Consider the following 13,411-nt stretch of genomic DNA (forward strand, 5'->3'; position numbering starts at 1 on the left):
AATTTGTGTTCAGCTGAAGAAAGTCATACACATCTGGGATGGCATGAGGGTGAGTAAATGATGAGAGAATTTTCATTTTTGGGTGAACAATCCCTTTAACTGTCTGGAACGAATCCCTGTCACTTATATTCTGTACTCATCTGCTGTCATCTCTGCTTTGCTCCAACAAAATAGTTTAAGTATTGACATAGAACAAAATATGATTTTTTTTTTTTTTTTCATTCAATCATTGCTGTTGTCTTAACCACAAAAACATTTGAGTTATAAACTTTAGACAACAATGATGTCAGACCACTGATGTTTTTTTAAACAGTTTCATGAATTGCATTAGCTACAAAAGGCAGAATGTCATGGAATGTGACATATTTGGATGGAAATTAATGTTTGAATGCACAATAAATCAAATTGAAATTGTGATATGTACTAGTGTGATAATTAAACTGCAAAAGTCTGCTATTTATTTGAATAAATATATAATCTACAAGTGATACATGCTTCAAACTGAAAGTTTGAAGCCGGCCGCTCATACAATGAAAACACCTCATCATGATCATCTCATGCTCTTGTGTGTGTGTGAGAGAGAGAGAAGTGCACAGCACATACAGACTATTTATTACATTAAGTCACAGCTTTACAGAGAATAATCACACTGGGACATGTAGCAAACTACTTGAGACTACCATTAAGAACACACAAATGCCAAAATAAAAGCTTGATTTAAATGGGTGTATGTGTGTTTGTTTAAATATTACACTTGTTGGGCACATACAATTGTGCCTTGAAAAGAGTGGGAACCCTGAACAGGCAATCGACCTTTTTTAACAGTGTTTAAAAATGAGTCTATTTGTCATATTTTAGGAACATACAAAGTGAAGATCACACAGGCCATACAATTTTTTTAAACAGCATACTTAAAAGATATCTAGCCAGGTTGATAATTTAGAAGTTCTAAATAAGTTCCATTAGTTGAAATATGTGCGTGCACACGCACACAAAAGAGAAAATTTGAGAACAGAGCACAGTTCAGGTTGAAATGTTTTAATTCAACTTAAAGTACACATACAGCTAAATCCACAGTATACTAAACCTACATTAAAATGGAAGACTACAACCACCTTTTAAAATGTTTCAAAACTCCTTTTGTTCAGGGACAGCTGAAATTGTTTTGCCATAAAAGGTATAGGAAGTTTTCAGCAGTAAAACAATATCATGTGTAATAAACGGAAAAGATACGCAAGTGGATTTCCACACTCAGACAAGACAATAACAGTACACACACACACACACACGATTTGGTGAAGGGCTCCTACTACAGCCCGCAAAGTGAAATCGGTTGTATTTGGGTCCCTTTGTCACAGTTTGTTGATGTGAAAACTTTCTTTCCAGAAACAGGGAATGTTGTGATTAAGTATTAGTGACCTCTGGTGTGAGCGACATTTCCAGACAACTATTCACCATCTCCCCCCAAAAAAGTAACATTTGAAAAATATTCTGCCACGTTCAGCAGCACTGTAATAAATAATGTTACGTGTAGTGTAGTGAAAATACATTTTAAGCCATTTATAAACTTCACAAATGCTCGTCATTCATTCTCTGTGACCTATCAGTGTAACTCATAAACACACATTTGTTCCACTCTCTGAAACAGTGAGCCACCGCTAATGCATAATTTGACCGAGTATAATACGTTTCCTTAGCCAGGGCATCTTAGAGAAACAGGGTTTGTGAGGGTAGGTATTCGAAAAATACATTTCGGATCATTGCAACCCTGAGTTTCCTATGCTTCAAACTCCAGACCCAAACCCAGCTTGTGGCCGCCTGCATTAATGTTCTTCCCGTCCAGAAGAGCAGAGAGGGTCAGCTTGATTCCTGAACCGAGAGACAGCAAGAAAACAAGCCATTATATCCAAGAAATCCAAAGTAAGTAACAAACTGAATACAAAGGAAAAACAGAATGCAGTACAGCTGCTTGAGATGTAGACCCCAATTTTTTGAAAAGGATTAAAGATCTTAAACTTAGAGATGTTGAATGAAATGTATTCAGTAAAACTCGCAACACCTAATACTAGGGATGGGTCAACCCATTTATACAGGTCCTACTTAGGCTACGTCCACATTAATCTGAATGAATTTGAAAACGGCTTTTTCGTTTTCGAAATGCTCTGTCCACACTGCCGTTTTCATGCGTTTTCCAAAAGTTGCTCTTCCACACTAAAACGTATGAAAACACTTAAATCCCCTTACCGCTCATGTGAAAAATCACCGTTGCATGAATGGTCTGAAATGCAATTGTCCTCGAGTTCCGTCGCTGGACACTTACCGTTGCTTTTGAAGAAATGCAATGTGAATGTTGTACAAAATAACATTTATCTTTAACAATGCTATCAAAGTGAGGGGCCTGGGTAGCTCAGTAGTAAAATACGCTGGCTACCACCCCTGGAGTTCACTAGTTCACTAGTTCGAATCCCAGGGCGTGCTGAGTGACTCCAGCCAGGTCTCCTAAGCAACCAAATTGGCCCGGTTGCTAGGGAGGGTAGAGTCACATGGGGTAACCTCCTCGTGGTCGCTATAATGTGGTTTGTTCTCGGTGGGGCGCATGGTGAATTGAGCGTGGTTGCCGCGGTGGATGGCGTGAAGCCTCCACACGCGCTATGTCTCCGTGGCAATGCGCTCAACAAGCCTGTTAAAATGCGCGGGTTGACTGTCTCAGACGCGGAGGCAACTGGCCAATCACTATGCAACCACGAGGACTTAGAGCGCATTGGGAATTGGGCATTCCAAATTGGGAGATAAAAGGAAAACCCCCCCCCAAAAAAAAAAAAAAAAAAAAAAAAAAAATGCTATCAAAGTGAATATCAGGCACAACAGCCCCACTAAAACATGGGCAGCCACCTTGATAGTTTTGGTTGAATGGATCACAGGACTGTGTCACATGACAACAAATACGTCATCATTTTCAGAAACATCCGTTTTCCCAGTCCACACTACAACGTGAAGACAGCGTTTTAAAATGTATCCACTTGGGAGAGCGTATTCAAAAAGCTCAATTTTCGCTGACAAAAACGCCGTCTCGGTGTGGACAGAAGACTAAAACTTAGAGAAAAAGATGTGTTTTCAAAATAAAACATGTAAGTGTGGACATGGCCTCCGTCCACACTGAAACGTATGAAAAAGCTTAAGTCCCCTTACTGCGCATGCCAAAAAACATCGTTCCATGTATGGTCTAAGACGCAATTTTCATGGTGTTCTGCCTCCGGACACCAAGTTCAAGTAAACTTCCTGCCGTTTTTGAAGGAATGCAATGTGAAGGTTGTAAAAAGCAACATTTATCTTTAACAGTGCTATTAAAGTGGATATCAGACACAACAACGCGCTACGACATGGGTCGTCATCTTGATTGTTTTGAGTTGAATGGATCACACGACTACGTCACATGAAAACAAATACGTCATTGTTTTCCAATTTCTCAGTGTTCCCATTCCACACTACAATGTGAAGACAGTGTTTTAAAATGTATCCGCTTGGTAGAGCGCTTTTAAAAAGATCAGTTTTCGCTCACAACAACGCCATCCCAGCTTGGATGGAAGGCTAAAACTTAGAGAAAAAGACGTGGACGTGCCTTAGAAGGATAGTTCTACATAATACACATCCACACACACTTACCAGGCTTCAAGGTTTGAGTATATCCCAGGCCGACAAGGCTGGAATTGTTCACTTTGGCCTGTAAGACAAACATAAAATTGATCTGACTGAAAAAGTAATGACAGAGTAATGACAAATATAGTAGTTTTTACATTTCGGATCCTAAAGCCCTATACTTCTGTCAGACGCGAACGCTAGGTGTCAGCATACAGGATGCGTGACGCAAATTTCGTCGTCAGCAGAGTGCTCGAGCACTGAATGCATGCAGACTGATTTTTGTAACCACACATACTCTGAACGTACTCTCAGTGTGTGCATGCGCCAGGAATTATTTGCACTAATAAATTGATCCACAAGGTGGCAACGTTCACAGCTGAGCCGATGCTGTCACGAAGAAGCACTAGATGTAATCACTGCTAAACAACAGGAGACGAAGGTGGAATCAAAAACAGAGAATGTGAAAGTCAAGAGCACATGTGTGAGGCGGTCAGGAGATACCTGCATTTGTATAACTCGAGTCTGAAGGACTATAAAGACACCTTTATGGGTCTAAACTCCTAATAAATAAATAGTACAGTGTCCCATAGCAGTCGTAGCGCACGTGCACCAACTGTCCATGTATGCACACACAGTCAAATTAAGTATACTTTGAAAGGTGAGCGTTTGGCTATACGCAGATGCTAAGCATTCGCGTCAAAACTGAAGTATACTTTGGGCTTAAGATTTCATACACTGGAGACTTGTGCAATGATAGTCTAGTCCCAAATTAATAAATCAGACAGTTGATACAACATGATCGCCATACTATACTGAGCACAGTAAGAGCACAGCCTCAACACGCACCGAGAAGGAAGCGTCTGCGTCGATCTGATACTTAGCAGCGATGCCAAAGCGAGTGTTGCTGTTGCCAGCGGTCCAGGCCAGATTCACTGCGGTCTCCAGATTGTCATTCACTTTCTGGTAGATGGAACCGCCAAATTCTGTCCCATCATTCCTGTCATTTGAAAACACACTGTTGAATTCATGAGACGACTCTTTTCATTATTCAAATTAGTACATTAAGAATTTGATATACTCAAAACATACATCAATACATGTATACATACATCAAACAACAGTACGTCAATTCAATCACTCTCCTATTTAAAAAATATATATTTTGAACACTGTAGCGCAATCACAACATTGAGCTTCCGGTCCAGTTTTATACAGTAACATTAGCTATACCAAATTAAGTTTTGGTGGGACTATCTGTTTGCCTGACTGATGACAGGTGGGGGAAGTGTTTAGGAGACCTCTTTTAGGGCCCTTTGATTTCTGGGATGCGGAAAATGCAGACGGAATCGCAGAATCTAGACTTAAAATGGAATTAACTATAAAACGCATTATTTAACAGAATTTGGAATTTCAGAAAAAAATAAATATATGAGGGCACAATTAATTAAACCACAAAAGGCTGTGATTTCATTAAATAAAAAGTCTGCATTAATACATAATTATACTATATTATTTCTAAGCAATATATTTTAGGAATGGGTATTTTGGCCATTTTGTCTACTCGGGTATTCGTCAAGTACTATACTATACTACACAATCACTGGTGAGTGAAATATGAACATTTACCAGCCAGTGACGAATAACACTTTTTGGTCGTATAGCACGAGAGATTTCCTCTCATTGTGGTACAGGTTTGCGCATAGAAAAAAAGATCAATCTTGGGATTTAAGAATTGATCTCGAGATTGTTTAAATTAAGATTGCGATGCATCAGAAAAACAACATTTATACCCAATCCTATTGTCAACTTTTTCTTTTTTTTCATAAATTTTTTTCTATCAGTTGTTGCACCCTTAAAAGTAACTGTAACCAAACCTATTCTGTAAGATCACAATGACTATTACTGATTTAAACAAGCTGTTAGTTTCCGTCTGACCAGCAGGGAGGAAATGACTTTAGTGTCCATCCTGCTGCAAAGCCCTTGACAAATCCAATCGCCAGGTAATAAATGTGTAAAAATAACCCACCTTTCTACCCTTGAAACTGGCACAACACATCAGACATGGACAATGCCTTACACTTCTAATTTAGCAGTGATGATTTGGGGACATGTGTTCAATACATACACATTTGTGTGGAGCTGGAACTCATCAGTCTTGTAGCCAACAGCGAAGTTGCTCTGAGAGATGCGGTTCCTGCCAGCCTCAAAAGTCATCTGGTATCCGGCGAGCCAGCCCTCGAGGCCCACCACCACAGCTGCATGCACCGCAGTGCCGTTGATGTCATAGTCTACGTCGCAGCCCAGGTTGATGTGCTCATGCTGGTAGCTGCTCTTGAGCTTACCGCTCTTTTTGCTATTGCCGATTAGAAGAGAAGACTAAATATCGGTGGAAATATGTTCAGACATTTTCTGAATAAGTAATGATGCATTTGTATAACACTATAGAGCGCAACAGTGCCCATCCACTTGTTCAGCCTTCTTGGTTCCAGAGGTTTTTTTTCCCATTAATTTCCTCCCTAAGGATTTCATAAAATCCGCCATAAAGGGTTTTAAGCCATGAACGGAACCAACCATCTCCAAAGTGAACATTACAAACTCTGGTTTAAAGCAAAAAAGTATTTAAAAACCTAACAAAAGACAAAGCCTCAAGACTGTGTACTTAATGTCTTTCATGAGGGAATGAACTACAATCCCATGAAGCATCGCCAATGACGTAATCGAACTACAATGGAAAAACATTTGGTTTGAAGTCATTGATAATTAGTATATATAAACGATATATTTAGATTTTATTACAAAATATTCAGATACAGTGGTGTGAAAAAGTGTTTGCCCCCTTCCTGATTTCTTATTTTTTTGCATGTTTGTCACACTTAAATGTTTCAGATCATCAAACAAGTTTAAATATTAGTCAAAGATAACACAAGTAAACACAAAATGCAGTTTTTAAATGAAGGATGTTATTATTAAGGGAAAACAAAATCCAAACCTACATGGCCCTGTGTGAAAAAGTGTTTGCCCCACCTGTTAAAACATAACTTAACTGTGGTTTATCACACCTGAGTTCAATTTCTCTAGCTACACCCAGGCCTGATTACTGCCACACCTGTTCTCAATCAAGAAATCACTTAAATAGAACCTGCCTGACAAAGTGAAGTAGACCAAAAGATCTTCAAAAGCTAGACATCATGCCGAGATCCAAAGAAATTCAGGAACAAATGAGAAAGAAAGTAATTGAGATCTATCAGTCTGGAAAAGGTTATAAAGCCATTTCTAAAGCTTTGGGACTCCAGAGAACCACAGTGAGAGCCATTATCCACAAATGGCGAAAACATGGAACAGTGGTGAACCTTCCCAGGAGTGGCCGGCCGACCAAAATTACCCCAAGAGCGCAGCGACGACTCATCCAAGAGGTCACAAAAGACCCCACAACAACATCCAAAAAACTGCAGGCCTCACTTGCCTCAGTAAGGTCAGTGTTCATGACTCCACCATAAGAAAGAGACTGGGCAAAAATGGCCTGCATGGCAGAGTTCCAAGACGAAAACCACTGCTGAGCAAAAAGAACATTAAGGCTCGTCTCATTTTTGCCAGAAAACATCTTGATGATCCCTAAGACTTTTGGGAAAATACTCTGTGGACTGACGAGACAAAAGCTGAACTTTTTGGAAGGTGTGTGTCCCATTACATCTGGCGTAAAAGTAACACCGCATTTCAGAAAAAGAACATCATACCAACAGTAAAATATGGTGGTGGTAGTGTGATGGTCTGGGGCTGTTTTGCTGCTTCAGGACCTGGAAGACTTGCTGTGATAAATGTGTGACATGAATTCTGCTGTCTACCAAAAAATCCTGAAGGAGAATGTCCGGCCATCTGTTCGTGACCTCAAGCTGAAGTGAACTTGGGTTCTGCAGCAGGACAATGATCCAAAACACACCAGCAAGTCCACCTCTGAATGGCTGAAGAAAAACAAAATGAAGACTTTGGAGTGGCCTAGTCAAAGTCCTGACCTGAATCCTATTGAGATGCTGTGGCATGACCTTAAAAAGGCAGTTCATGCTCGAAAACCCTCCAATGTGGCTGAATTACAACAATTCTGCAAAGATGAGTGGGCCAAAATTCCTCCACAGCGCTGTAAAAGACTCATTGCAAGTTATCGCAAACGCTTGATTGCAGTTGTTGCTGCTAAGGGTGGCCCAACCAGTTATTAGGTTTAGGAGGCAATCACTTTTTCACCCAGGGCCATGTAGGTTTGGATTTTGTTTTCCCTTAATAATAACAACATTCATTTAAAAACTGCATTTTGTGTTTACTTGTGTTATCTTTGACTAATATTTAAACTTGTTTGATGATCTGAAACATTTAAGTGAGACAAACATGCAAAAAAATAAGAAATCAGGAAGGGGGCAACACTTTTTCACACCACTGTATTTAGTGTAGGGAGACCAACCTCAGCAGTCACTGCAGAGCTCTTCTGGCACATTTTGTTTTCTGCAATTCTCTAAATTGATGGATCTTTTCTCCTCTGGATAACTGGTAGTGTAGTTCTTCACCAGAAATTCCACTATTAAACATGAGTCTTTAAAAATTCAGATTAAATAATGTAGACTGTTGGCTTCAAAAGTAGTACATGCCATCAATTAACAACCCAAGAGTTCACAGTAGGTCTGTCTTCAAAATTCCAAAAGTTATCGTTAATAATAAATTCCCCAATGGAAAAAAAATTAACAAGATTTTTACTTCTGGAACCAGAATGTTGCGCTCTATTGAAGTAGGCCTGTTTCAGGGGTCTGACATACTGTAGACACTTACCCAGTGTTTGGAGAAAATGACGAATCAAATGTCAGCTTCAAGCCTTTGGCCAACTGAGGAAAAAAATATCCAGGATTAATGTTAAATGACAAGATAGTTATTGATTTAAAGTACAGTATAGTATAATAATTTATGATATAAAGATGTAGTCTTGAACTGGCACCATAGTCCTACTCTGGGCCAATCTTTAAACACTGAAATTTGCAACAAGATTTGTACATATTCTGAAGAAAACTTGAGTGGTATTTGCCCACCACAATAATGGGGTGTTCTGGGTGGCTGCTAGGGCATTGTTATGCAGTTAAAAGAAGAGGAGTCAAGAGTCCACCCCCAAGTCTCCATGAAATTCCGATCTCTAAATATGGCTCAGATCATCTCCTTCAATCTAAGTCTTTGGGAGTTTTTTGCAAGATTTTTTCATCCACACAGAAAAAAAAAACATAAAAAAGCCACAAGATCTGAGGTATCATTCATGTCCGAAGCACAACCAGTGGGGGACAAGTTGTGCCCCAAAGTTTAATACCTTGGCTAACCCTGACTATGAGAAATAGTAATAGTGATGATTGCCTTAGCAAAAGGGAATGGTGTTTGTAGCCTACTGTATTAATAGCCCTTAAAAAGTAGCATTTTTATCAATACTGTATTTCTTTGGCACCTCCCCACATGTTTAGGAAGCTAATTCCAGTAGCTCAAGCACCGTATACTTATGTAGTGGAGACAAAACTAGTCTTTGATGGGTTGATGTGTCCTACCTGGTCCTCCAGAGATATCTCCGTACCGAGAGTATTATCAGTGTTCCACTTCTCAGTGAAGGTCAGCCCATGCTCTGCCCACTTGTACTTGGTCTCCAATGTCCCTGCCACCTTACTGGTCTCCGTGTTAGCCGAGCCAGAGCTTTTGAACTCCTGCAGTAAAATGACAAAATGAATGGGTTATTTTATGAACAGTGATGCAACATTCAAGTAATTGTAAAACAAATCTATCACCTGTTTTCTCCTCAAGTTCACACTGACAAAACTGAGCAGAATCCACAATTTTCCAAGATAAATACTGATAGTTCAAAAACTGGTGCTCTTTTGATTTTGCTGATTCACATGACTTCCGTGTCCATTTTGAAATTAGGTGGCTTTATCTTCTGGTTAATATATCCTCATTCACCAATTATTATTTCAGGGGTCCAAGCTTCAGAGATGCTGGAACCCTATTGTATTTGTACTGATTTTCTTCTTCTTAATATTATTATTCCTATTCTTTTTCTACCCTTAAATAGTCTGGGCATCAGAAACTGTAAATCCTAAAGATCCCAAACTTCCCAAATCCCAACTGCTACTCAAGCATACAAACACACACACACACACATACACACACATCCAACTCTAGGTGATGCTACAAGTACTTTTAGGTTTTCGATAATAACTCCGATTTCATTTCAGTCTTTAAAAATTTTCAGCAATTTTGAACTTTTTGAAAAAACTTTTTTAAACTCCTCCTAGGCCGTTTGTCCGATTTGCACAGAATTTGGTAAACATCATCTACAGACCCTCCTGATAAAAACTTATCAAAAGACATTTGATACATCAAAGCGTTTTGAATATATAAGCCAATTAATTGTATTGGTTGTACGCAATTTGATGTTTTAACCAATATCTACTCCAAACTCCATACCTAATGAAACCCAGTACACATATACAACAGGATATTAAGGATGCACGCAAAATTTCATAATATTCGGCCCATACCTACAACAACAAAAACAAATTGTCATTACGGTCATCTTCTTTGGGTCAAGTGCTAACATATTCTTGATATAACGATGCAACAAATCAACAAAAATGGCTGCAAGCAGCTAATCAAATTTCAGTAGCTAATAACTTGTGTTGTGAAAGGCTGATCATAATGAAATTTGGCATCCTCTTACAGGTTGTCAAAATTAGGCTGTCTAACAAATTTTCTGAGAATCCGCCACAAGGTGGTGCTACAGTCAGTTAATTTGGATTTTTGCTAAGAACTCTGGAACCATATGGGCTCAAAAAAAATGTTATGGGCTAAAATGTCTGTTTCTTCTGAATCCTTTAGTGCCCCAAAATCAATACATCATGTAGATTTCTGCGATACATTTTTTCAGACTCGCCCAAGGCTGTTTGTCCGATTCACATGATATTTGGTATACATCATCAACAGACCCTCCTGACAAAATTTATCAAAATAATTTTCATTCATTCATTTTCAAGTCATTTGGAAGTTATAGGCCGATAAACGTTTGGGTGTGGCCCATTATGACAAATTGGCCTTTATCTAAGCGGAATATTCTAACTTAAAACTTGGTACACATGGACAACAGAACATTCCAAGGTCACATGCAAAATGTCATAAATTTCTGATGATAGCGGGAGCTAAAACTAAAATCCTAACTGTGCAAAACTACCCATTTTTATAATCGACTAGTTTGAACGACTAGTCAACTAGTCGGTGTTAAAGGATAAAAATGTACAATCAGGCTCTGTTATGTTTACATAACCCCAATCAGCCCCATTTCAGAGGGATATACGGACGCTAAGCTCAGCACTTCAACATGCCAACTATAGCATATTCAACCAAAATATAGACTAAGTAACTATAACATCATTCTGCACAAAACTATCAAAGTAAGAGAAGTAGGAAATAAGAAAGGGTCTGATACAGACAAAACTACTTATGCGCATCCTGAACGCACTTTAATGTAACCGGGGCATTTGGAAATCTCAGGGTGAACTGCAAAATAATGATGCAGGTACACATCTAGTTCACGATATTAAGCAGTTTAAACCTTTTTTACTTTATTTATTTAAGCAGTGTCAGACATATTTACCAAAAGACTTAAATCTCTCCAAAGCTCCTCACAAACACTGGAACATTACATATTTACGGTAAGGTTCCCCCCAAAATATTTAGGAAGTTTCATTATTTTTATGGTGTGCGTAATGTAGGCATTACAATTAATGTGTCTAACTCGGTCACCACATACTTGGCATCTATCCAAGAGCTGCTCTCCCAGACCCAATCAACAGCCACCTTCAGTTTGAGCTTCCTTCAGCTGCTTTTGTCCTCATTAATGATTCAAATGTATGCTAGAATAGCTTCAGGTCAGGTTATTGACTTGCCAAGTTAAATAATTTCAACATTTTGACTTTGAAAAACTTCAGAGCAGCAGCGTTTCTACTGAATTCGGCATGTTTGTCCCTTTGTATGATTTTTACGTGAATTATTGAAATCTGAACAGAAATGTGCAAATTATGTCTGTGGCTTCTGAAACCAGAATTGGCTGGCTACTTACCAATCCATTTTCTGACCTCGTCTTCAAGTCCAGTTTAATTAGACCAAAACCTTTATAGGAAAAAAGCAAAAAAACAAATAATTAACATTCAAAACAACAGTAAGCGTGATAGCACTAAAGACACTCAGTATGTCATGGCAGAAATTGATCAGTGGTGATAAATGACATTTCAACACATTCAGAGATTTCAATAAGTCAATTTCCAAAGGCAACACCAGCCTGAAAGAGTTTTGAGCTTTGCATTGTCAAACCACCAGGCCAATTTGAACATTATTGATCTGAATTCCCACAGGCACTCCATGGTTTATTTGACACCTATGAGAGTATCTCAATATCTCAACTGTGTCATGTTTTACTGGCATTCTTTTACTATATTCTGAGAAATTAATGATTTACTAAAGGTCTTTAAGGTCAACCCTTATTTCCCAAGAAAGTTTCTTCAAACTGTTTAGATTGAATTCATACCATATCCTTTGGTGAAGATGTCCCTGGCAGACTTGCCCAGATCTACATATGTTGGAGGAATGGCCATTGTCTGCAACACAGAGTGAGAGTTAAACTTCAAACTGGTAAAAATGTTCATGTATCCATGCTGTGAGAGAAGTCAGCAGAGGTCACATCTAGGATACATGCAGAAAGTGGCTCAGAAATGGACAGCCAATTCAAATTCAACGCTTATATTACATACAGCAATCATTTTACCAACCCAACATATGGAAGGATGACTGAGAAATATTTCAATCATAAAAATGTAGTTATTCTGATGAAACCGCTCAAGAAAATTATCATATTTAACCTCCAAATCAAAAACAAATTATATTTTGCATCAAGAAATGTAGTCTATGTTTTGGCCTGTTAAGAGTTTTTGCATTGACATTATTTTAGGACACTTAAGCACATTTTACCCCCAATTTTCATTACTGTAACACATTTTACTTTTACTATTCCTATTGTTTTCAATGAGGATTCTTTGATACTGTTGTACAGAGATTTTGTTTTTATGTTACAATTCTGTGAAAATGTAAGGCAGTACTAAAAGGAGTACTACTATGGTGTATAAATACTTCACATTTTAAATAATATATCATTTTCAAGGTTTTTTCTGGGTCAAAAATGGTCTTCGGTGGTGGTCTTCATACACGTTCACCACAATGCATTTTGTTTTACATAATTGCAATTCATATTTAAGATACGTTGCTGCATTTCCAGTTTGCAATGAATGTTATTTATTTTTGATCATCTGGGCATCTAGAAACTTCTGAATTCAGAGGGTTTTTTTGTATTTCAAGGTGCAAACTAACCTTATTTCTATAGGGCTCGTTATAATATTTATGAGTAAACCACTTTACTGATTTGGGACTGTGCTTCTATTGTAAATATGTTTGTTTCCAACTTCATAACAGATTATTGTTTTCCTTTTATCAGAATCTTAATGATTTAGGCCAGTTTGGGTTGATTTGTGTGTGTGTGTGTGTGTGTATATATAATGCATGTATATGTGTGTATGTATGTATATGTGTGTGTATATAGACTGGCCAGTTTGTTTCCTAATATCAAACATCATTAGAACAGGAAATATATTACAATATTACACGACTTTATTCATAATTTATTACATTTACATTTATGCATTTGGCAGACGCTTTT

General features: G+C 38.2%; 1 protein-coding gene across 1 annotated transcript in view; it reads right to left on the reverse strand.

The window, feature by feature from the left end:
• Nucleotides 1-595: 595 nt before the first annotated feature.
• The window catches only part of vdac1 (voltage-dependent anion channel 1), a 16,285-nt gene continuing 3,469 nt past the window's right edge, over nt 596-13,411 (reverse strand). Inside the window, exons 2-9 of the mRNA XM_051680651.1 lie at nt 12,230-12,299; nt 11,765-11,814; nt 9,204-9,356; nt 8,452-8,504; nt 5,765-5,992; nt 4,486-4,636; nt 3,664-3,721; nt 596-1,869 (exon numbers count right to left, since the gene is read on the reverse strand). Of these exons, the coding sequence (XP_051536611.1) occupies nt 1,778-1,869; nt 3,664-3,721; nt 4,486-4,636; nt 5,765-5,992; nt 8,452-8,504; nt 9,204-9,356; nt 11,765-11,814; nt 12,230-12,296 (852 nt within the window). The 5' untranslated portion in view covers nt 12,297-12,299 and the 3' untranslated portion in view covers nt 596-1,777. The remainder of the gene's footprint in view (nt 1,870-3,663; nt 3,722-4,485; nt 4,637-5,764; nt 5,993-8,451; nt 8,505-9,203; nt 9,357-11,764; nt 11,815-12,229; nt 12,300-13,411) is intronic.

This window comes from Myxocyprinus asiaticus, chromosome 40 (assembly GCF_019703515.2).
Source record: "Myxocyprinus asiaticus isolate MX2 ecotype Aquarium Trade chromosome 40, UBuf_Myxa_2, whole genome shotgun sequence".
Lineage (NCBI taxonomy): Eukaryota > Metazoa > Chordata > Actinopteri > Cypriniformes > Catostomidae > Myxocyprinus > Myxocyprinus asiaticus.